The sequence below is a fragment of the Mesitornis unicolor genome, unplaced genomic scaffold, assembly GCF_000695765.1.
Source record: "Mesitornis unicolor isolate BGI_N332 unplaced genomic scaffold, ASM69576v1 scaffold10390, whole genome shotgun sequence".
Lineage (NCBI taxonomy): Eukaryota > Metazoa > Chordata > Aves > Mesitornithiformes > Mesitornithidae > Mesitornis > Mesitornis unicolor.
In genome coordinates this window covers 12,080-37,385 of record NW_010160271.1, presented here as the reverse complement: position 1 = coordinate 37,385, position 25,306 = coordinate 12,080, and the positions used below count along the sequence as shown (strand labels likewise).

General features: G+C 36.2%; 1 protein-coding gene across 1 annotated transcript in view; it reads left to right on the top strand.

Annotated features, from left to right (window-relative positions):
- LOC104544648 (protein kinase C-binding protein NELL1-like) overlaps positions 1-22,680 on the top strand; it is a gene marked incomplete at its 3' end in the record, with an annotated part of 32,942 nt that extends 10,262 nt beyond the window's left edge. Inside the window, exons 4-8 of the mRNA XM_010189574.1 lie at positions 2,687-2,821; positions 3,680-3,782; positions 6,799-6,872; positions 13,161-13,260; positions 22,552-22,680. Coding sequence (XP_010187876.1) covers positions 2,687-2,821; positions 3,680-3,782; positions 6,799-6,872; positions 13,161-13,260; positions 22,552-22,680 — 541 coding nt within the window. The remainder of the gene's footprint in view (positions 1-2,686; positions 2,822-3,679; positions 3,783-6,798; positions 6,873-13,160; positions 13,261-22,551) is intronic.
- Between the last annotated feature and the right edge of the window lie 2,626 nt (positions 22,681-25,306).

Sequence of the window (25,306 nt, the reverse complement as noted above, 5' to 3'; positions counted from 1 at the left end):
GACTGAGCTGAAAAGTAAAATCACTAAATAGAAAATTAGTTCTATTTAGCTCAAACCAGGACAGCTGCTTCTTTCTCATTAGTTTATTTCTGTTTATAATGTAAAGAAAAATGTTTGAAGCCTGAGAATTTTCTGTTGACATTTTAAATTTTCAGCAAATCTAATTGTGTGCATTTGGCAACATTTGGAAGGATATTTCAGCTAAGTTTTAGGACTTCGTTGTTTTATTGAGCTCAATAGAAATTTTTCAATTAAGGCTTGAAGTTTAGAAACAAAGACAATGTTTCTGGTCACTCTGGTAGATGTTATTTCTGAACAGATTCTATGGGCTGCTGTAGATTCATTGGCCTCTGTGTATTGGAGGGTTTGTTGTTGCATGCCTTTTTTCTGATGATCTACTTGGCCCAGGAACAGGAGGTAAATGATTTTGAAGTAAATAAACGATATTGTCAAGATAATGCAAATGACAAAAAAGTTAATAAATTGAAATTATATATTCTCTTAGAGTTTTCTTCTTTTTCTAGGGAATAATTTCTAGGACAGACAAAGAACCACTTTCAAGTATGGGTATTTTCTCTCTAAAATATATATAGCCCATTTATATGGCAATGTTAATTTGAAGTAGAAGTGCATGACAAACACCTTTTTAACAAATCTGAATGTATTTTGTATACTGTAAATATAACAACTAAATATAATGACCTGGAAAGGGTTTCTGCTGAAAATAAGCAGCTCCTGTAAGAGGATAGTTTTGCCTCTAAAATGTGACAAGCAGTTGTGAAGTCACCAGATCATGCTGCGTCTGAGGGAGATGGGTATCAATTCTCTATTATGCTGGAATCACAGCTTAAGAAATAAAGATCTTTTATTCAGGGCTTTTTCTCATGAGGACTACAGAGAAAAAAAATCACAGAAATTTCCCTAGTATTTCTTTTGTTTTTCTTTCCTCTAAATATGTTGCTCTTTTACTGGCAGGAATGAAAAAGAATATATTAGAATACTTTTGTTCTAAATTGATGGAATTTTAGAGGATGGAAATATATGAAATTCAGGTGTATGCCATTATGTCAAAAATACAACAGCACTGTGCATTCTTTTTTTCATTTTCATAAAATTTGCTACTATTAAAATGTTGCAACCTCTAACGTAGGATAATAGCATCATATTTATAGCAGAATAGAATATGTATTCATCTTGTCTTATGCCAGGTTTAGATAGCCTTGCTATTTGCAGTGACTTCATTGTGATGGCTTATATGTGTAAGACAAATATGACTGTAAAAAGCAGGACCTTGAGAAATTCTTATAAAACTGGCACCACGGTAATTTTTAGAGCAATGGCAGTTCTGGGGCCTGAAGAATACACATATTTACTTCTGAATATTAAGTCTGTATTTATTTATTTATAGTACTATTAAATGGGAAAGTAATTTTGAGTGCTCCTAGGGATTAGAGATGTTGACACTGAGTACAAGTTATGCATAGATGGTGTTTCTTCCTCTCTGGAGAATGTTAAGATGGTACCTTATGTGAAAGGGAGGTCTGTGATGCAGCTTAGGAGAGGGTGGTTCAAAAAGCCTTGTCCTTTTCTGCTGCTACATGAATGAGCATTGTCTCCACTCCTTAATTCATAGCATCTCATCAGTAGACAGAGCAATTGCTGGCATGCAGATATAGCCTGGAGAAGAGAAGGCTCCGGGGGGAACCTTATCGCAATCTTCCAGTTCCTGAAGGGGTCCTACAAGAAAGCTGGGGAAGGGACTTCTTTATAAGGACAGGTAGCGATAGAATGAGAGGAATGGTTTTAAACTGGAAGAGGGTAGATTTAGACTAGGTATCAGGAAGAAATCCTTCCCTATGAGGGTGGTGAGACACTGGCGCAGGTTGCCCAGGGAAGTTGTGGATGTCCCCTCCCTGGAAGTGTTCAGGGCCAGGTTGGACAGGACTTTGAGCAACCTGGTCTAGTGGGAGGTGTCCCTGTCCATGGCAGGGGGGTTGGACTGGATGATCTTTAAAGTCCCTTCTAACCCAAACTATTATATGATTCTATGAATTTTAGGTTCCTGATATGTGTTTTAGTAGTTAAAATTGAGGAGGTAATGGGAACAGCAAGAAGTGTTAAGAGTTAACCACCAGCCCAGGAGGATGGTTTCTCCATTAATCATAGTCTGGGAATATTTTGTACCACACTGAATTAAAATGCTTTCTTTCCCCTCTAAATCTTACTTGCTATTTTAAGGTTAAGACCTTTCTAAAAGTCAGAAACTATTTATCTGGCTGATGCTTAACAATGATGAGATGGGGGTGATTAGGAGAAGTCAGTCTGCCAGTCTTCATCCTTTTTGATTTTCAATCAGGTTGATAAGCAGTTAAGAAATTTTTTTAAAGCAGTTATCATTTGTGTAATTTAGTAATGCCTCAGTAATTCCTGAGGCGATCTTAGTGGGGTTTGTTACAGTACAGGAGGCAGCTGCATGAGTCCTAAACTGCTGTCAGTTAGTATGGATAGCTCCATCAAAGTCTGAGGAGTAGGATTAGTTTATACCTGCTGACATCCTGGTTCTGTGTTTTGAAGGTTGTAGTCAAACTTAGTTCAGCTAAAAATAAATATACTGCTTTCTCATATTTGCTTTTTAAAATCATGTGTTTGAATTACAGAAATCTCATCAAGTTACTTTCATTTATAGTTAAATTATGCAGAAACAAGACTGAGTCAATTGGAAGACTGTCATTGTGAGAAGACTTGTCAAGTAAATGGATTGATCTATAGAGACAAAGACTCTTGGGTTGAAGATGATCACTGCAGGAATTGCACATGCAAAGTAAGAATTTCTAAAGAGTTTAAGAAGTAGAACCTAATTAAAATGTGAAAATGGTCCTTGAATACATAATGTTAACTCTGACTATTATTATGTTTTTAGTATGCATCTAGTGGCAGTATGAACAATAGGGAGGGAGATGGTGAAATAAATAAATAAGAAGTTGACATTGCTTATATGCGAGGTCCATATATAAAATCTGCTTTCCCTTGACATTGCTTTCTCATTTGTTCTATTAATATCTGCGAGGACTTTACAGTTTTGGGGTGAAAGCATGGCATTGTCCATGTTTGTTTTAGAATTGTTTTCACTGCAGTAGTTTTTTGAAGAATGAAGCATTATCTTAATAGTATTCATAGATGCTTAGTTGCATCTTGCATGGTAACAACATGCAGATTCTGTTTTCAGTGTTTTCACTCTGAAAAACTGAGGAACAGAAGAGAATTAGTATGTAAATCTTGTCTCATTGAAATTATTTGTTAAATATCTGAAGAGAGTCTTTGTTTGCTCAAGAAAATAGAAAACTGATTGTTAAAAATCTCAAAGATGATTGGCACAGCCTACAGAAAGTGATGCTCTTGTTCTTGTAAAGATGGGCTTATGTTTTCCTCTTAATGCACTTTGCTCAGGGTAAGTGGGGTAAAACCAGTAATGTATCAGAATGGGTTGGTTCACCTTCAGATGCATTTTGATTGAGATGCAAGTTTGTATTTGAATAGGATTAAACTTTTTACTGAAGGATGGTTCTGTTATCCGCAATGCTATTTTCATTTAAAGTGTTTTCTCTCTTCTGTGTTATGTATAAAATACTTGCTAATTACAACGATCATGGTTGAATTTTGTCTTAAAACCTTTGCTTAGAGTGGAGCTGTGGAGTGTCGAAGGATGTCCTGCCCTCCTCTTGATTGTCCCCCTGATGCTCTCCCAGTGCATGTGGAAAGCCAGTGTTGCAAAGTATGCAAGGGTAAGTACATCACACAGTTTCACCCTCTGTCTAAGTAAACTTATCATGAAAGCAGATCTGTTTTAGAATGACTTTCATAGATTCTGGTAATTCAGATAACATAAGCCACAGTGCCAAACTTGATTTAAGAAGAAAATAAATAATTGCTGAGGAATCAACAGGCATTGGAAATTTCTAAGATTCTCTTTATACTTATTGTCAGTGTAAACTATTCATCTCCTTGTTTGGGGCTGGGAAGCCTTACTTCGCTTCAGCTTGTATCTCCTGTTGATGTTGAGGAGCATCAAACCTATGAGTTTCTGTAGTGATGAGGAATAAACTGAGCTGTTATCTTTTTGCCTATCTTTTATTTTGGATTGGAAGGTTGTTCTTTAAAATAAACATGACACAATTTCAGTCCCTGGGTTACTATCACTATGTGGAGTGATAGTTTGCTGTATTTAATTTCAAAATAAATTAATGAGAGGAAAGAAAAAAAGTAGATTTTAATGTCAGTGTTATTGTCAGCTTTCAGTTCCTTCTGGAAATGAAAGCTGTAGGTAGCATTCCTGGAAAGGCTATTCAATATTTGTTGCCTTGTCTTTGTCCCCTGTACTGCTGTTAATTTATATATGGAAATTTTAGCTGAATACTGGTACCATTCTTACCTTAAGAAGCACTGTTTGTTTCTTCCCCCTGCTCTGTTCGTGGAGGCTATTAAACTTCATGCATGTGTTTTTCAATAATTCATTTAGACAGGGATACTGAATTACTTTGAAATTTATTAGGAAAATAATAACACTTTTTTTTAGCATTCTGTCACCTATCTTCAGTCACTGAGTTCATTAGTCCCATGCACAAACATCCTTTAGCTGTGATCTTGCATTCACTTTTGTTTGCTCGTGTCATCTCATTTCTCTCAGCTATATGTTAGCATGAGTATTCTGTTTACTAAAAGATGTTTATGAACAGAGTACTTGGGTGGTAAAGTCACCATGCTGGCCTGTGCTTTTTGTCTCAAAATATTTCTATTTGTAATGCTGAGAGTCTAGAAAGTTCTTTCATGCAACGGGTTGCTTGTCTTGACGTGTCTTTGCTAATATGCATGTATGCACAACGGTCGAAATCTGACACAAAGGAATTGCAAGGCACAAAATTTTAGATTCAACGTATATTCCCATGAGTAAACTGTGTTCCTGTTATTTGTAATGGAAAGATGAACAATCAAACTTGCTTTTTGTCAGTGATTGGCACAAACTTGACTTGTTATTCTGACAAGAACTCAGCATGTCAGTCAATGGGAAGAGATGTATGGAAGTTGATTGAAATTGATTGTAAATGCCAGCTCCTTGACAGAATGATGTGCTAGGGCCGCAGTCAGTCACTTTTGGGTAGATAGTAGTAATTGCTGAGGCTTTCCAAAGAGTTGCACTGCGGGCGTTAATTTCGCTGTGCTTTTCCTATTTAGTGCTGATAGAATCATCAGTTGTAATTTGCTGTCTCTAGGGATTATTGAATGGCTGGATTATTGAACAGTTTCCTGTTTTAGCTGAGGGTTAATGAATGAAGTAGCTCTAATGTCTGATATGTTAAGGGTTTTAAAAATGAGGTGGTTCTGTTTTGATCCCTGCCATCTTGTGTTAGCCTTCCAACTATATTTGGCAAAAGACTATAATTTTGTTTAAAATATCATCTTTTTTCTGACTTGTGTGTTAACTTGCGTTCTGCGGTGTCCATTCTTTTGTTAAAAGCAGTCATGTCAGGAGAATAGACAGAGAAAGGAAATGTCTCTAATTCATCTTCTCCCAAAAATAGTTACTTGGTTTCCTAATTAAAACAAAGCTTCCTGATCTGAAGTTTTCTTCATAAGTGAGATCACAACAGCTCAGACATTAAAAACTAGGGCAGCTTTAGAAAAATGAAGAAAACTAGGATACCAAAAGGGAGCAGCCTGGTTTTTTAAATGTGTTGTTGACAGTGAAAACTGAGTTATTCTGAAAATCTTGCTTTTTTTTTTTTTTTAAATATTAATTTCTATTGAAGAGTGTAAGTTTAAACAGAAAATCTTTGGAAGCAAACTCATGGCTGAAAGTTTATGAAGGTTGATAGCAGTCCTTTATGTTTAGGATTTGGGAATCAAACTGGCTATGACAGTTGCTGCTGTGGAATACTCCTATTGGTATCACCCATAAGAGGTACTTAAGGGTGATACCAGCAAGGGCTACTTATAACAGGTATGTGTGGCCCTGCTGGAGGTTAGCACCTTCTTCACAGTGGTGGTAGTCCTAAGCTAAGTTAATTGACTTTGCCTTGAAGTGAAATGAAGAATGCTCACATGTTCTAGTCTGTTGGTTCAGTTGTGGAGCTGGTTGTCTTTAGCAGAAGGGACAAAACTTCAGACAAGAATTTTTTAGTAGGAGCTTTCAGTTTCCTGTGAAATCTGCTTATTTCTTTTGTGCTTTAAGAATATTTTTCTAAAATAGGTTTTTATGGTTTGTTGATACAGTAGAGTCATTTGCTGCATCTAATCCATTTTTGCACTGCTTCAGCAAGTTGAAGAGTTCACCTTTGTGCCCACAAAAAATCTGAAGGCTTAATTGAAATCTCTGCTTATATTATTCTCTTGATGGACAGTACACTAATAAATGTCTCCAGTTCTTGAAGTGCATCATGAGGACTTCTAGTAGCACAGATACTGTAACTAATCTGCGGGATGTCAGTAATGAAAATATTTTGTATTGAATACTAATGAATTTGGTCCAGTACATGTTGTCTTATGCTCTTTTTCCTTCTCTTTAGTTTGGGTGAGGGTACTACTTGCTCTTAAAATGAATGTATTGTTAGCTACTTTATTTGTAATTGTGTATAATACTGACTTCTGAAGAAAGCAAAATGCATCATATTCTTAATATTTCCATATTTATTCAGTGTATGTGAATATTGGTTTTACTTTTGTGTTATACTTTGCATTTGTTTATAGTTTAAATACTGATTTAGTGTATTTATTTTTAATCCCCCTCCTTTTCTCAAATTACAGCAAAGTGTATCTATGGAGGCAAAGTGCTCGCAGAAGGTCAACGAGTATTAACCAAGAGCTGCAGGGAGTGTCGAGTAAGTTTCAGTTGTATAAACTTTTCCTGATTTTAAATGTATGTGTGGTGTTCAAAAGTGACAATGATAAGTTAGTGCATTTCTTTAGGTTTGCTTCATGCAAATGTGACTTCTGTAGTCTTGAAAAGGTGACATTGAAGTCAGTGAAAGCCACAGATATGAAAACAAGACAGGAATGTGACCCTTGCAGGGTAATAAAAATATGGGCAAATGACTTGGAGGAATGCCTTCTCTTTTATCTTCTGCTTTCATGAGCTCTAGAAGAAGGCAACAGCAACTTGAGCTAGTTACTAATTTCAGCCAAACTGCTAAAGTTTGAGGCAGCCTGGCTTATATTGTTTGAGTTACTCTAGATTTGCCTGAGTATTTAATCTGTACGTAGCCCTGCTAACAATTGAGGTAAATGACTAAATGTTGGGCTGGACTGGGGTCTTTCTTGACAAGTTAATAACACATAGTCAACTACAGTAAGTATTTAAGAACACAGGTTAATGGAGGCTGTGTTAGACAGGAGCATTCAGAGAGTGTTAGTGAAAGCAGAGTGCTACATGGTGTGGCAGAAACCAGTTGTCAAGACTAGCCTTAGAAGAAGAGAGTAGTGGTTATAAAAGGCCTATTGCTCTGCTGTGATGTGTATTTGTTGTGAATGTGTGTGTTTTAAATATGATTTATCACTTATGAAAGGCACAGCTGTTTTAAACACATTTGCTTTCACATGTAGTTTTCAAGTTTTTTTGTTTTTACATATTATTGAATTTGTAGAGGGGAGAGGGTGATAAAGGGGAGGCTTGCAAATGTTATTGACAGATCAGTGTGCTAGAACAATTATGAAAAACATTTGGAAAAGATTACAATGATCTGGTTATTGTTGTGGTTGTAGCTGAGTGTACAGAGTAGCAATTTTATGTTCACTAATGGAAATGGACAATAACGGGTTGCAGATGTTGTGAAAGCAGCTTGTTATGCAGAATTACTTTGCTGCTGTTGGTGTTCAGCTGTGTAGGGGTACTCAGCATTGTATATACAAATATGTGGGCAAGGTCGTTGCCTTGAAGACAAAGGTGCCTGTTATTTATAATATGACATTGAATGTTTATTAGGGAGGGAAAGTGCCTATAGGAAATAAGATGAGAACAGGAGGATTTTCACATTTAAAGTGAAACCAGAGAGAGTGATCTGATATATATCAGCGGAGCTTCTCTGTGCTACAAATAAGTGTTATATCCATCATTATGAGCATGCTAATACTCATGAAAAGCAAATACTGACCATCAAATATGTCATATTAGAAATTACTAAAATAATGATGAAAAGAGTATTTGCATTTTACTTATTGTTAAAGGAAATGGCTATGGCAATGCTAACTGCTGTAGTGTTGCAGTTTGTATTATATCCATCTTAATAGAGAGTATAGCTAAGTATTTGAAACAGTGTATGTAAATACCATACCATTAAAGAAAAGTGTGTCCTTGCTGGTGTGAAAAGAAAAAGTATTTCCACAGTTTAGTTTTAAGAAGGCATTAAGCCTCAATGGCAAATCTTATCATTCTGACTTGGGAAAGTTTTTAAGTGGGTGCTTACCTCTGCTTATATGAGATGATGTGTCTCTGGACAGAAAGTTCATTCAACAAGTCTTCAGCATGACCTCTTAAAAGCTGTAAGCCAAACATCTACTTATTTACTGCCTCAATTAGGAATGCTTACTAGATGATGAATGGCTGTGAGTCAATCTGTGGCTGTACTCATCATTTTTTATCCTATGTGGGTGTACTGGTGGACAAGGTGCTGTAAGAATAAAGGAAAAGCTTTGTGCTAGGGGAAGGACTTTAAAAATGTAATATGGTTTAAATTTCAGGAGTTGAAAAACAAATATCAAGCTTGAAAAGCGGTTGATCCATGAAGGAATACAGTTACTGTTAGTCTTTTTGGCTGATAAGGTACATGGCTGGCTCGTGTTCAACTTGGTGTCTACCAGGACCCTCAGGTCCTTTTCTGCAAAGCTACTTTCTAGCAGGGTGACTGCAGCATCCATCATGCAATGGTCCATGGGGTTGCTCCATGCACTTCTCCTTGTTAAACTCCTTAAGGTTCCTGTTGGCCCATTTTTCCAGCTTGTTGAAGTCTTTCTAAAAAATGCAAATGTGCATGTGCTTTAGAAAAATGCACCTTTCTACATTCAGTAAGTCATTACTTTGGTTTGTGGATTTCACCAGTATGGTGAAATTACAGGTCAATGGAAGGAATTCTATAACTTTTATTGGATTGAGAGTTTACTGCTCATCTGCTAATTTCTGGAATAAAGCCTGTGAATGACATTATGCTTATTCGTAACTGGATGATGTGTTTGACAGCAAAGGGTACAAGAATAATTTACTTTTCATTAATGCTGGGAGTGGGCAGTCAGAGAGTGCCCTGCAAATGCTAGAAAGATGGACAAGGTTCCACTGACTTTCAAGAAGCTTGACTAAAATTCTTTTTGTAAATATAAGGAACAATGTGGTTCCTAGAGTGACAGCTAAGGGTACTTTTTAGAACTTTCTCCTGGAAGGCTGATCAATAACAGCTGAAACAAGGGGAAGGGAAAACCCCAAATAACAAATAAACAAAATATCCTTATCTGAAATCTTAGTATTATTTTCCAAAGCCGATTATCTGAGATGAGCTGTTGTTGCAATTTTCACTGCATGTCACTGATTAGGCTTACAGTCAATTTATTTTTTTATGTACTTACATTTTTAATGACAAGAAATTTAATTATCTTGTAAATGTTTGACTCCAAGTCTCATTCTTTGTGGATTGTGTGTCACAGCTGGAGCCTGACCTATTTATTCCAAAAGAAAGTCTTTTTGACATCTATTTCTGTCTAGATTCTATGACTACATATGCGTATTGAGTATAAAAAATTAGTAATTTTTCTAAGGCTGCCTGAAGCAATAATTCTGAAGTGTGAACTGTTCTTGCTTATCTCAGTGGATAAAATCTGAAACCTGCTGATGATAATTCTTATAATTGAATCTGCTCCAGTTTATAAAAAAAATATTTTAATCCAAAGAATACTCAACATGGAAACATTTTAATTGTTTTAAAACATAATTACAAATAATGTTCAGTTCATTTTCCCAAGATGCCAATTCTGCAGAAAAAGGGAAATAAAATCGTTTTGTCATTAAATTAATGGAATTCTTAATTTGTCGTTCTTTTTTTATCACCTTATGTTTCACCAAAGAGAGTGTGAGCTTGGATTGTATTTGTCCTTATCTTTTGACTCATCCTGATCACTGATTTGGCTTTCATATGATTTCTTGATTTCTTGTCATCTTTTTGACCAGATCTAACACTTTTTGTCCATCTGTTGACATACTGTACCCTTTCTGCTGCAATTGTCTTGTCTGAGCTTGAGCAGGTGATGAATTATAGCCAGAGCTTTTCCAGCTGGTAGTTTGATAACATGATAGTAAATGACGGCTCAGTGTGTCTGGTTCTTTTATCACCTTTGTTACTGCAGTTGCACAGGCAACCTTGGGGGATTCCTCCCTTTCACTTATGGAAGTGAGATCAGAAGGAGACCTAACACCTCCATTAACTTCACTGTTCTTGTGTGGGCACTTGCTTCAATGATGCATGCTGTATGTGGTGCTATAGGGAGCTGCTTTAAAAAAACAAATTAAGAAAAATAAAAGAAAAAAATAAAGAAAAAAAGAGAGAAAAAAGAAAAACTTATGCCTGTGGGTTTTTTTTATATTATTTTTCATGACAGCAACTGATGCAACTTGCCGATAAAGACAATTGGAAAGTGAGAAAAACAGCCAGTGACAGAGTGGTCAGTTTTGCATTCCCTAGGTCTGCTGCACTTCTCAGTTGTAAGACCTGCGAGCTGCTGGGCACCGTGTGCATCACTTGCACCTTGTAGACACAGCAGGCGTTTCTGCGCTTATAACTGTGAAGGGCAGCTTGGTGCTGTGAGAAATAATTCTGGAGCCTGAAGCGGCACAGCTGAATCAGTGTGGCATGGCTGAGGCTAATTACCACCAAGGTAATTTTGCCTGTACTGGTTCTGGCACCTGAGCTAGTCTTTTGTCATGGTGTGGCACAGTGTCTTGTAGATATGAAAGCAAGCTTCTGGCTAGCAAGGGTGTCTCTATATAGGAGTGTTTCTTCATACAGGGTAGATGTGTATATATTTTCAATATCCTCTGTTCAAAGTCATGTATCTGATCCCTCAGATCATGAGAATGTTGGCTTTCAGAACATGTCTTTGTCTTTTTTTTTTTTTTTTAATATTGGTTTGGTATTTCCTCTGCTTTCTTAGCCCTAGATGTGTTTGGATCATATTTTTAAACCTTTCCCCTCTATCATGATAGCTAGAAAATGTAATTTGTTTCATTGAGGAAAGCAAAAATTCTCATTCCCTCTTTTTGTTCCACCATCTGAAGCATCATGAAAAATACTTTGGGAGAAGTGGAAACTAGATTCATAATAAAAAGCTGTATTGGCAACATAGCAGGCTGCCTGCTTTCTAGTGGAGTTTCACAGCCCTTTGGAAAATGGGATTACTCCAGTGTGGGCAGTCCTGCCGGATAGTTATTGTAGCTCCTACTGAGCAAAAAGCATGGTTGCTAATCTCTGCTCCGCTTGCCAGCTTGCAGTGATGGCATAGCTGCAGAAGGGGTGCTGAACAAGCAAATTATGGTATGGAGGAAAACTGGAGGGGAATAAGGGAAAAGAGGAGGCTATTTTAGGACAAGATGTTAAGAAACAGCTAACTAAAGAGCAGGACAGCTGTTTGGTCTGGAGATGTGGTGAAGCTGATTTCTTGGATGGAAGAAGGTGGAGTAAAATTTGGTGTAAAATCTCCCCTGACAACCTCTGTCTGTTATTTTAGAAAATATTTACCAGCAACTAGACCTCCTATGTGCAGTATTATTCTAAATCTAGCAGAAATCAAAATCATAGAAATATCTTGACCTTGATTTACATTTTATACAGCAGTTGCTATATGGATGCCTCAAGATGGGATTTTTGCTTTGCCATACCTTTAAAGGCCCTATTTTTTTTTTTTAAATTAGGTGATTGTTAATTCTAAAGAACAGACCCTTTTAACTGGACACAGCAGAACAACACAGGCACTTGAAAATGTTGGTCTTCTGTCTCTGTTGTGGTTGGGGTATTTAACATGGTTGTGTTTTAGCAGCAATTCAAGATTTATTATTGAAAGGTTGAATTCTAGCAGCGCTTAATCATTAACGAATTTAAAGATTAACAAAATGATTCAGTAAGATACGTTATAATTAAAACAGTGACTTAATTACAGGTTCAAGAATGACAAGACTCACACTAACTTACTACGCGGTATCCTGAATTAAAAAGAAAATAAAAATATATGTACATACATAGAAACATGAAACATACAAACACAGACAGACAGAAAGATTAGGATCCAGTGAAATACATAGACTTCCACACTTGTGAAGGCAAATATGTATATTCAAACACATAGGTGGAGAGGTGGATACCAGAAGCTAGCTGTAGTTAAAATTTTCCTTTTCTCAAGTCTTCAAAATGCGTCGACATTCCTCAGTGGGCAGTAATTGAGCCTTGAGAAGTCTGACTTTGCCCTTCATCAGCTTTCTTGGCAGACAATCTTTAAAACCCAAGGAGTCTATACCTGAGAGGCGTCCCAGCTCCAGGGAGATGCTGGTCACAACCCGCTGTGATCCAAGAGAGCTCAAAGGGTCTCATATAGAGGTGCTGTTTATAGCATCTGAGATAATTGACTTTTGTCAGGTATTTGTTTCATTTTGGCCCAGCTCAGATGATGAAATATTCTTGTACTCTCTACCAGTTGCACCACCACAATCTTCTTTATTTGTTTGAGCTGAGTAATTTCTCTGTGAGTTATGCAAAATATTAGATAAGAGGAGTAAAACTCAGACTTGCATAAAGCAGGAAGACTGTTTTTAACAAAAGCCTGGAGTGAGATTCTTTAATTCTTTAACATATTTAATTCCTTCATATACTTGGAAGGAAAATAACTATACTTGGAGACAATGCATTTGGAAAAAAACTACTACAGAATTCTCAGCTTAAGTACCTTTTTTTTTCCTTTTCTTTTCTTGCAACTCAGGGCATTAAAATGTCAATTTGATGTTATGATGTAAAGAATGGATTTAACTTGCTGCCTGCTAGTTTACTGGTGTTGTTTACCAGTTATAGATGAAAATTATGTGTTCCTTGTCATTGTACATGTTTTCATCAATGCCATTTTTAAAAATGTTGTTTGTTTTTCAGAATGGAGTTTTAGTAAAAGTGACAGAGGCTTGTCCACCATTGAACTGCTCAGAAAAAGATCACGTTCTTCCAGAGAATGAATGTTGCAGTGTTTGCAGAGGTAAGACAGAGAGAGACTATGCATGCTTGAAAGGAATAAGTTGCTAATTCTATGGGGGGATACACTGGAAGGAACAATTCCTTTTTAATGAGATTTACGTACCTCTCTAAACCTGAATCTATAATCAGCCTTCATGTAAAACCAGTCTGTGATATTCCTTTGGGTAGAAGACTTGCCAGACACAAAGCTGTAATTGCTTTGAATTGGAGATGTGGAGGGAGAAAAGGAGGAGTTGGGGGAGAAAGGGCCCAGTATCTCTTAATAATTCCCTTTAGGAAGAAGTTATGTTTGAAAAAGGGATATTTTATGTTGCTTAAACTTGCAACTGCACTGAATGTACAGGGTTTTGGAAATAGGTTTTTATGCTCTTTATTTTTAAATCGCAATAATAATGTTCAGATGCCAGTTTGATGGATATTTTGAGATTTGTTTAAATCTGAGTGCTCTCAAGACTCATGTATGAGTTAAGCTGGAGAATTACAGAATAAAAATGAAAAAATTAACCCTAGAGCCCAGAATCCCATTTTCCCTCCTTCCAGTGGGGTGTTGAGATGCGAGTTCCTCTTGCTTATTCCCTTTCAGTATTGGTGAGCCTTGGTTGTATGCTAGAGAAGACTGAAGAAGCCATAGCTAAAACCTTAGTTGAGGAAATCCCCTTAAATGAGAAAAATGTAGATGCCACATGGATGGAGAACTCTTACAAGCTTCTTAGTGTGTTGTTTGGTGAAAGATGTTACATTAATCGTTCCCTGTGTACATCTGTATTGTAACTTTGTTCCACACCTCTCCCTTAGTGTTGAGTCTCAGCTGAGCTTAAGGGTAGCCTGGTCTCTCAGAGCAGGACTTGTGTGTCAGCCTTTAGTGATGCACCTCAGAAGTTTCAAGCAAGAGGATTGCCAAATGGGCAATAGCCAATTCCAGCCTTAGATGGTTGGAGCCTGCTGGACTACTTGTCTTGCCTGTATGCAAATTCCTCCAGTGATCATTGTAGATGCCATTGAAGGGGCTCTGAATCTGTCCCTTAGACCGTAAATATTATATCAAGAAATATGCATAGTTAAATATTTACTGAGGCCTTGAACTTGGAGGAATATGCAGATGATTGCAGGGGCCAGCATGTTTGAGAACGCTTGTTGAATCATGGTCTAAGAATGTACACATTAATACTTTAAACAGTTTCTGGAAACATCTGTAACTATTTAAGCAAGCAGGAAATGCTGCTGCTTGGTCCCTCAGAGGGCTCAATTTCTTAATGATAGTTCTTAACAGATGGCCCAGTTTGATGTAGTGCAGTACTGAAAGAATTATCTTCATTACTTGAAAGCATTAGAAATCTGAAAGCTTCAAAGTTGATGAAAGATAAGTTCTGTAATTACTTAGTTCTATATTATTGTTGATGATAGGTACTCTTTTTAGATATTCATCCCAAAACTGGTTTTATTATTTATGACATAGCATGAATATGTATACTTATGTGATGGTCTCTAGAAGCAGAGGAAGGAGTTGTACTTTCACTTCCTATGAATTCTGATGCATGGTCCTTTAAAATTGTTACATTAAACTTCTACTTCAGTTCTGCATTAGCCGCCTGCTAAAACAGTTCCACCTCCTTTTGTATTTTTTCTTTGTTTTTAAAATTCTTTTGAAAATTAGGCTTAAAGGTATGATTAATTTTGTCAACTTTACAAAGGCATAAATTGCAGTTAGTACTCCTAAATAGCTTTTAATATCTTAAAGTAGAATATATGCTGCTTGGCACTTTTGCTTCAGTTGCATACAACTCAGAGTGGTAGTATATGTATATTTTTTATCATATGTAGAGTGCTGGTGTTAAAAATGGATATTTATTAAGAATTCCATGTTTGGTATGGGGTTTATCGTGCAATCAGGTGTCCTCCGGTATGGCAAGCAGGCCATAGTTTCTGATCCTGTCCTGTGCCAACATGTCCTTTAATGGGAAAGGAGAGAGTACTTCTCTGTTTTGCAATAATGACCTCTTACAGAAACTATATTCGGCTTTTATTGTATAAGCAAAAGTAGTGAAGAACAAATACTGTAGTAATTATAGTCTTGAGTGATCAGAGCATTTATTGGAAGTCCACATGAATCATTTGCACGTCCATGTGCAAATTTCACATTGTATGTATGTTGATACAGATAATTCTTTGCCTTATCCCTTAGCTGGGCCTTTAGTTAGTCAGTAGGATGACAAGTAAGCATTTACTAGTAATGTTACGTGAGAAAAGTAATTCTATGTAAAGTTTATAAGTGCATACCTGTGACAAGTTCTGGTTTTGTATCCATTTGTGCTTTCTTTAGTATCTACTGGTGGAAACAGAAGACTTTACTGAATCTGGTCTTCTGTAGAATTGTAGAATAGCTTTGCAGAATTGGGCAAGGTTAGGAAGTTTGCAGCTTGTGCTTTTCTCTCTGCAGCAAAGGAATTTATGTTTAATGAAAGGATAAATGTGGGGAATCAACAGAAGGAAAAAACACACAGAGAAATACAGAAACTTCCTGATGTTATGGTATGAGACTGAACTCTCTTCAGGGATCTCTGTATTATCTACTACAATAATAGAGAAATGCCTAAAATAAAATAGGGTATGTAAGGAGAAAAAGAAATCTGTGGTGTTTATGGTGATGGAAATTGTGAGTCAGTAGAGGACTAAGTTGAAGACTATAATGTACACAGCTGGTGGGCTTCCTAGATAGCCATTATTGTTTGTAAATGGTTCGAAAAGTAACAACAGCAAATAATACCTTTTCTTCTTCAGGTCTTGAGTTTGTAATATGGCAAAAGCTAATATTGGCTAAAAGTCAGTTTCTAGGTTTCAGTAAAGTGATTGTATAAGGTGTACAGCAAGGCAGGCATAGTATGGAAGATTTCTGCTGTACAGTGACAGCTTATTTATGTGTTTTGATGTACCTGAATGCAAAAGTGGGCCTCATCTTATCTGTATATAGGCTCTATTCTTGAATGTTATGTAGAATATACTTGGTTTAGCCCTTCATCTGTGCGCTTTAGTATAAATGTCTGCTTAAAATATGTGGTTACTTTATACTTTTCAGTTGGACAGTGTGGTATTATTAAGCTCTCTTTTTAGACTTACAGAAATTTTAGTTAATTGTAAAATTTTACAAAAAATCGTTGTGTAATAAAATATATCTTTTTACTACTTTTTTGAGGATCAACCATTTTTCTTACAGCATGCCTTCTACACTTTTTATAGCCCAGGGACAAATCTAATACGAAAAATAGTGTCATAAAAGTGTTTTATTGTTCCCTTCAGCTGTTTTTCTCCTTGACAAAGACAGTGTATAATTTCAAAAAAGTGAAATTTTTCCTCTTTTGAACAAGTGATTCAAATAAAGTTTCATGAGAGAATTTTTATGTTGTTATGCTCGCAATTTTAGTATGTAAGAATAGCCTTAACAGCCCTAGAAGCTTCAGTCATGCTCTCCTTAAAAGAGTGTGTATAAGGAAATAATGAAGTAAAGAGAGCTGTTTGGTTTCTGGAGAAAGTAATTTTTATTTGCTATATTGTAATATGGTTTGGCTGATGGATTTAGATTGACTGCTGGGCCTGGTTAGCAGGAAGTGGAGAATCCTACTGATGAACTGAAGTGTGCATTTTAAAGCAAGGAACACCATTTAAATATAAAAATGAGGTTCCTGTCACACTTACTTGTATTGGTTTGTTTTGTTTTAAGGAGATTTGAATTCTTTCAATTAGAGGATGAGATGGCTCTTCAGTTAGTATGGTTCTCATCTCCCACTGTCTAGCTGTGAAACTGAGTTTTGTTTTTTCAGAATTGGAATGTTTCTCATTCATTCTTGCGAGGTATGAGTTATTGCAAGGTTTTTGTTTTATCAAGATTTAATGGGGGTATGACTTAGCTTGTTTCTAAATATGGTTATAATGTTACTTAGGATTTAGAAGATCTGAAAAAAAAATACAAGCTTGTTAGGCTGTGCACTGTAATGCACACAAATAAGTAGTATGTAATAAGGTCTGCATTGATGTAGCAGCTTCATGAATTCTTTTAAGTTACTGTTTTATGTCATATCACTGAGTTCTGGGACCACAGTCTCTAAAGGCGTAAAAACTGCTGTTCAAAGTTCTTCATTGCTCATGATTCATTGAAAACGGATTCAGGTCATGAAGAGACACAAGTGCTGGTACAAATTTTATGACTCTTCCTATGAGTTGTCCTCCAGATTTACTTTATGCATTTATTTAGTAACTGTGGGGTTAAATCATAACAATAGTAAAGATTTTGCGGTTGAAATGACATTGAACCTTTTAAACATTGCTAATGCTATTAGTGGAAGCATTGTGATCGTTCTTTTTTAGAAGCCTCTGAGATGTGAAACAGTCAAGTGTGGATTGCTGAAGGGCAGCTCCTTGAACAGCAAGAGAACAGGGAGTTTACAGTTTTTGAAGTGAAAAGCTAGGGGATACTGTAAGAAGTACAGAAAGTATTACAGATGTTATAGGGAATCTCTCAGCAATACTAATGTTGCCCACAAATATGTAGGAAGAGAGATGGATAAGTTATATTGATTCTAGTTGTAATCTTGAATGAGTTCTTGCATTGTTCAATGAATAGTTAGGCCTAATTACCAAATATGTTAGATACTTAGAAAACTGGATGACAGCACAAAACAGCTTAGCATACTGCTCTGCAAAAGCAGATTCTGGAAATTGGAACCTGAAGATATCGAGAACCTTGGTAAAATAAGAGCAGTGTTCAGATGTCCCAAAATGGGATAAATGTTTAATTTTAGATACTCTGACATGGGCCTGCTAAGCACTAACCTGTTGTGCAGTTCTTGATGCTGCAGAAGTGATAGTTTTACATCTGCTTGTATGAAATCCGATGTTTTTTGTAATTGTCTTAGTATATTTATGAATGGCTATTCTACAGTCAGAAGTAAGAAGCAGAAAGATACACATCTGTTCTTGAGAATAATTGGAGCAAACATTTCAGTGGCTTTGATAGGGAAGAGAATAGTGTTATCAGAAGTGTTTGAAGAGGGAACAGAGGTCATCAGGCCCATCAAAAATCTAAATGCAGTCTTCAGTATTTAATTCCCCTGTTGGTAGTATCTAATTTTATCTTGAATGTCGTGAATAACTTTGAAGGGCTGTTGTGCACATTTACGACTGTGTGTGTATGTGTGGGGAAAATGGTTTCTGACATCTGTTCTGAATGTGTTTATCTGTAATTTTAATTCATGCTCACTTGCCTTGTCATCTGTGTTGGCCTGAAATTAGTTTAGATTATCAGAACTATTTAAGATTTTGTGTGCTTCTGTCAAATCCTCTCCAATTGCCTGCTTGCTCAGTTGTGATGATTCTATTTTAAGCCATTTCTCATATTAAGAGCAGAGCTGACTGTCTCAGATAAGACTTTACTGAGTATTCTGAAGTCTCAGTGATTCATATATTTTCACATGGGCAATTGGAATGTATGCCTTCTGCTAGCTGCCACCCGTGGCTGAGATTCAGAGATCCCACTGCAATATCAAATAGTGGTTTTGCTGTCTGTGTAGGTATTTTAAAGAAACCCTATAATCCAATTCATGCCAAAGAATTAATAAAAATCAGATGTTTGCATTTTTTTTTCCATTTTGCTTGCCTGGGTATGAGTAATTGCTCCCATGAATGGACTGGCCATGAATAGATTGATGTTTAAGTCAGTGCTTAGGTCTCTCACTCTTTAGTCAGGAATATTAAGCATGGTCATCACAGTCAGAAGCCCTGTGTAAGTTCCAGACTGTTTTGCTGAATAAAAAAGAATTAAAGTACTTAGCTAAATTAGACGTTGTGAAAGGTGAGAACAACATGGATATATTTCTTCTTCACGTTACAGTCCAGATGTCAGGTGGCCTTTACTTGCCAGAAGAGCAGGTAAAGCACTTGGGCCCAGTATGAACTAAGATAGAGTAGGTAGCACTTTATTCCTTTCTTGCCTCTAAAATCCTAGCTGGGGAGAATGTAGACCACAATCTAAGAAATGTAAGAACTGTACTTCCTTGGTATGCACCTCTTAGCTCTTTTGAAGTGCTAAATGTGCATCTTCGGTGCAAATGAAAAGTACGTGGAAAAGCCTCTGATCCAATCAATGGTAAGCCTGCTCTGACAAAGACACAGCCAACCCTTACTCTTCTATACCATCAAGTGCATTTTTCTATTTCTGCAAGTTAACTTTAAATTACATTTATTTTGTAAAAGCTTGGTAATATACAGTATCCTAGCACTGTGCATGCTCTTTACAGGAATGGCTTCCAGTTTCCACTTATGGAGACATTGAACAAGTTTTCTGAAATGCTGTGGGAAATTGAAGTTGAGTCACATTTAGTCAGCATTTTTAAAAGGTAGGAAATGGTGTTTTGCAGGCCTTTTATAATAATAAATGCCAAGGCACTCTAGAGATGTAACTGTTCTATCATTGTGTGTTCCTAATGAGAGGAGAACAATGAAGAGTTCTTTTGAGCCTCTCATTACACAAGTTACAGAACCGGAGCATTACTTTTTCTTCTTCTGTGCTCTTTTAACAGTCTTCAAGCTTGAAAACTTAAGAGAGTCTGATTCTGAATGGAGACATTCAGATTTTATTTGATAATAAGGGAACAAAAGCAATACAGAGAACTTTCTCTTTTTCTAGAGAATTGTTAACAAAGGGTGACTGCTGTAGTGGTACAAAATGGGCAGTTAGGATAGTCATCGTACTACTGATGAGTTTCAGAGGTGGCGTACAAACAGTGAAGAATTCTTGTGGCTATGGAGTGATATTGAAAACTAATCAGCAGCTTGTGCTTGGGAGAAAGTGCTGTTAGAGAAGAGCGATTGATCTTAGACTCAGGACTTGTGATGAAAGTTAACCCTGTCATCCCTTTGGCTAATTTTAAGTGTTAGATTTGTCAAGAAGTGGTCACAAGGTAAAATGTTGACTCACTGGGATAGAGAGAGCAGAGAATCAAAGTTGGTTTTTTTTTTTTTTTAGTGCAGAAAGTTATATAAGGACTATTGTAACTAAAACATGCTGAGAAAGATGAAATAATTTTACAGGTCTGGATGAGAGGGAAATAAAAATAAATAAAAAAAATAATCCTGAGACAGCAGTAGCAATCCACGCTAAATGAAAATGTGGTATTTTTATAGTGCCTAGCTTAACTCACTGATACATTGGTTACATTGGTTCTGAGCAGTAGTATCTATCAGTAATAATCAAATATAATACTGTGTTCGAGTTCAAAGGAGAATTATTATTCTAGAGGAGTAGGAAGTAGACTAGGATGTCATAGTCTTAGGGGAAGCAGTGATAAAGAAAATGTTATAAAACTTTTTGTCTCTTGGATATTATCTAGAATGCCAGCAGAATAGTAATCCTGCTTGGGGAGTATCAATTAGATGCTGAATGGATAAGTTTGAGGAGATAGGTTCCAGTGTTTAATTTCAATTACAATTATAAAGGCAAAAATGATAAGTCAAATACTGTGGTTGGATAAATGGCTAAAGGCATTGTAACTGTGCCCTTTTTTACCAGTATAAAATGTACCCAGGCTTGACAAGGCTGTAGCTGGAGTACTTCAGTGGTTTTTACTGGACTGTGAAATGAATGAAGACTAGAGGGGATATCTGCAGTTTTTATTAATGGAGTTGGTTCTTTTTCACAAGTTGGATTACAATGGAAGAACAAGCTAACTTCAGTACAAGGATGATATCCTGGTTGTTAATAAAATTAAAGTGTAGAGTTGGATGACTGAGAAAGCATCCTCCTTGCTAACAGGCTTTTAAAACTGTGACCTCACAACCCAACATTAGATGATCAGACTCATAAAGTTGGAGTGCACTAAAATGATGAAAGCTGAGCTTTAAATTAGTAGATGACTGAAGTGAATGTTTAGAAACAAATCAGAAAGTCCACAGTGAACAATAGCTAGAGGATAAGTCTGAAAATTTGCTTACTGTAGATGAATACTATTTTTAGTATATACTAAAGTCTTCTGAAATTTCATAAAGAATATCAAAGCAAGGGATATGTATGAAGATCTGAATCTGGCATTTAGATCTCAGAAGTCCAGGTTGTCTTTTTCTTAGCTGTCTCTGTGGCATGTTAGGAAAGGTTAGGATCAGTGGACTAGAACTTGTTATTTGCTTCTTTATGACCAGGCAGAACTGGCAGAAACTGTTCTTGTATTCGTGTATGTTGAAATAGAAGTAGCTGATGATATGTCTGGGTTTCTGGTTCCTTTACTTCAAGGAGAGAAAATCCACAAAAAAGAATTACCAAAGTGACTGTTTATATATCTGTTTATATATCTCAAGCAAATAGAAATTGACTTTTGGATATAAATAGGGAAAAATCCATCAAAAATACACCAATGGGGGAAAAAATGATCCTGTTGTCAAATTCTGTAAGATATTTAGTTATCTCCTACAGGACTTTCAGTGGAATGCCTCTGAAGAGAGAAAAGTTGCAATTACTTTCATTTTAGACTTCAGCAGAGAGAGATTTTGACATATGTTTGAGAAATATTGAAAATCAGGAAGAAGGAATTTCAGCCAGTTCTGTTTTCATAGAAGAAAGTGGGGAAGTTCATCATGTTTATAGAAAGGCCTTTGAATGGTGTAAAAGAAACTGTTCACAAATAAGCTACCCAGAATTTGTGTCAAACTAAAAAGAGAGATTAATAAAAATTCTCCCCTACAAAGCATAATGCATGGATTAATAATGAACTGTAGAAACAATCCAGATAGTTTTTGATGACAGAATTACAAGGCAGTGCATGAGGTTGTTTAGACTACCAGTGTAGTTTTGTGTTCTAATGCAATGTCTCATTTTTGCTCTTCTAAAAGCATGCTTGATTATGCATAGTAAGAGAACTATGAGGGATTTTTTTTTTTTATATTACACTTTATTATCCTTTCGGAATGAGTTAGCATTACATTTCTTGGCAATTGTAGAGAAGGTGGCATTTTATTCTACACAGGTTCAGTAGAAGACTAATGTATTGTCATGGCTTCCTGCTTTGAAGATATCTTTTGTCTCAACTGAAACTAATCGGAAAAATAGGTTTTTGAACAAAATGGTTTTATTGACAATGAATCGATAGAGGAATCCAAAAAAACCTGTGTACACCAGATGGGTTTATTGATAGAATTTATGGAGTATAGCATGCCAAAGTTTTTCAGAGTAATACAGTCAATGTAAATATTAAGCCTGACTATCTGAAATAAACATGTTTTAATAGCAGCTTGCATGTTCCTTGTATTTCAGGCCATAACTTCTGTGCGGAAGGACACAAATGTGGTGAAAACTCAGAGTGCAAAAACTGGAATACAAAAGCTACTTGTGAATGCAAGAATGGTTATCTCTCTGTCCAAGGGGATTCTGCGTATTGTGAAGGTAAACAAAATATTCAAAGTCCTGTCCTCTTAACAACATTCTCAGAAACATATTAGTAAATAAATGGTTGATGAATGAATTGCTTTGCAAAGTTCAATTTCATGATGGTGAGTATCAAAAGGGCATAAATATCGGTTGACGAGTACAAGTGGTGCGGGACCATTCAGATTACCTAATTGTGGACATACATCATTGTTGCAGTTGTACCTCGGCACACCATGGTCGCACTGTCATTAGAATTTTAAGAATGCTGGTTTTTCAGCCAATAGCACCTACCTTCTGGAATGTTTTTTAGAGAACAACATCTTTATAAGACACATTAGTTTAGGAAGTGGGAATTCTGCTGACGTTTGTAAGAAAGGTAAGCATAAAGGTGTACTGAGGCTTGAACATAGAAATGATGATCTGCAGTCCTTCCTGAAGTACTTTGGTGGGCCAGGTACTTTACTGAAACGGTTTTCCGATGATACAGAAGAGACCTATTTCTTAGCAGAGTGTAGCTGAGGTACTTCTCTTGACGTATTATTCCATTACAGCAATGAATGCAGTGGGGCATTATTCTTCTTTTTGTTTCTCAGTGTTTTCTAGAGCTTGCTGTTACTCGTACCTATGATATACTTATTAAAAACTAAATAGATGAATCAACATATACAACATTCCTTTCTGCCTTTGTGCTGTGGGCTTTTTTTTAATGCCCTTGTATGTCAGGATGCAATATATAATCTTTTGACCATCACAGAAAGTTTTTAAACTACTTTGTAAGAACTATTTCCCTAGATTCTTTTTTCAGTGGTAGTGATGGAAAGGAGATGGCATTTTTGACAAGCTGTTAAAATATACTGTAAGAATTGGAAGACAGGATGAAAGAATAAAAAAAGACATGCATGGACTGGGCTTAAACAATCTTGCTTTCATAAAAAGACTTTTTAGTGTAAGTAAGTGAACAGAACTGCTTTAAATAGCAGTTTATAAAGCTATTCAGTAATTTGCAACTATAAATTTTACGATATTTATTTGATTGTTCACAAACTAAAATTTGAATGGCCCTATATATGCACTTTCAGTGACTGGGAAAACAGTTTACACATTTCTTTTTTTGACTCAAATAATTTTGGAGAAGTTGGTAGTGCATTAGTGATAGTTTTTGAAGACATTAACAGGAATTACAGTGTACCTGGTCTATGTTGTGTTAAGTTTTGGAAGGGCAAATCAAATCTTGGGCTTCTCTGCGTGTGGCTGAAACATGAGGCAATAGAACAAACACAGCTGCTTTTGCTGCCTGAGACCATAGGATAGATGAGAGAAAGGCTTTCTGCATGTTTTGAAATTATCAATTTGCTAGAAAAAGAGCAGTTCTTAGGTAATGTAGAGAAGAGAAGGCTCTTTGGCAAGGAGAACTACAGACTGATGAATCAATTAGCCAAGAAGTGATTCCTTTCAGCCCTGTGAAGGGTTTTCCTTTCACTCCTCAGAACAGCTTTCTGCAAAATCTCTTCATGTGCCTCTCTAACCTCATTTCTCTGATCTAGGTCTTTAATCTGTTAGTCACTTCATCGTTGCCTGTATAATGTTCACAAATGCATGGTGAAGCTGTGATTTAAACAAATGAGATCAAAGACATGTATCTGAAGGCAGAATTTGGCAGGATCTTGTAGATGGGTAGATATTTTTTTTTGTGGTTTTCGATTTCTGTGGGCACTGTGTAAGAATTAAATATGCAAAACACCTGAACAGCAAGTAGTAAACATGCAAAACACCTGTGGAAGCAGGGAAGATATAATTTGCAGTTGTAGTTCTGAATTTGACTTCATCATTCCTAAGCCTTTAAACTTAAAAGGCACGTAAGATTACTGTTTCCTTTGAGATGGTGAGGGTAAACTATTTCATACTTGTGACATGTGCTGGTAAGTGACACCTTAGTTCAGAGTGCTACAGATCATTAACTTGGAGCTTTTCAGATTTCTCATCTCTTCCAGTATATTTGAAATACTTGTGCATGTGAATTCTAATGTGTGGTATTATTTTACCTTACCTTTATAACAGTAAGTTACTTCTGCTCGGTCTTATTCACACAGTTTTAACCTGCTGGACCTTATGGCATCATTTTGATCTTGTAAGATCTCTGAAGAATTGTGTTTGAGTCTGCTTTTTTTACCTTCATTTGTGTATTTTATTAACATTCCGTATTTGTATTTGCAGTATGGTGGAATAAAAGAGTAAGATTCTAACTTTTGTCAGAGAATTGGCATCAGCAAATTTGTAAAATAACAAAACCCCAAGAAGCTTTTACTATTCATTCTCAGTATCTACTTTTCCAGTAGTTAGCAGCTCCTCATGTCAAAATATACATGTAGGATAACCACTCACTATATGTATCCTGTTTTTGAAATAACATAGATGTGTTTAAGGAAGACAGTTTCTGGAAACAAGCAAGTAAATGAAGCTTGTAATGAATGGAGGAGATAAGTGGATGTTCTCTGTTCTGTAAACGCAATGTATTTCACTTAAAAACAGAAGAGTTGGGTTTTTTGACATCTGCCTACTTGTCTTGCGTGTATGAGACATAATTAGAGCATTCATCATTTGCAGAGAGACGTATAGAGATATTTGTGTTAATCATGTTGTC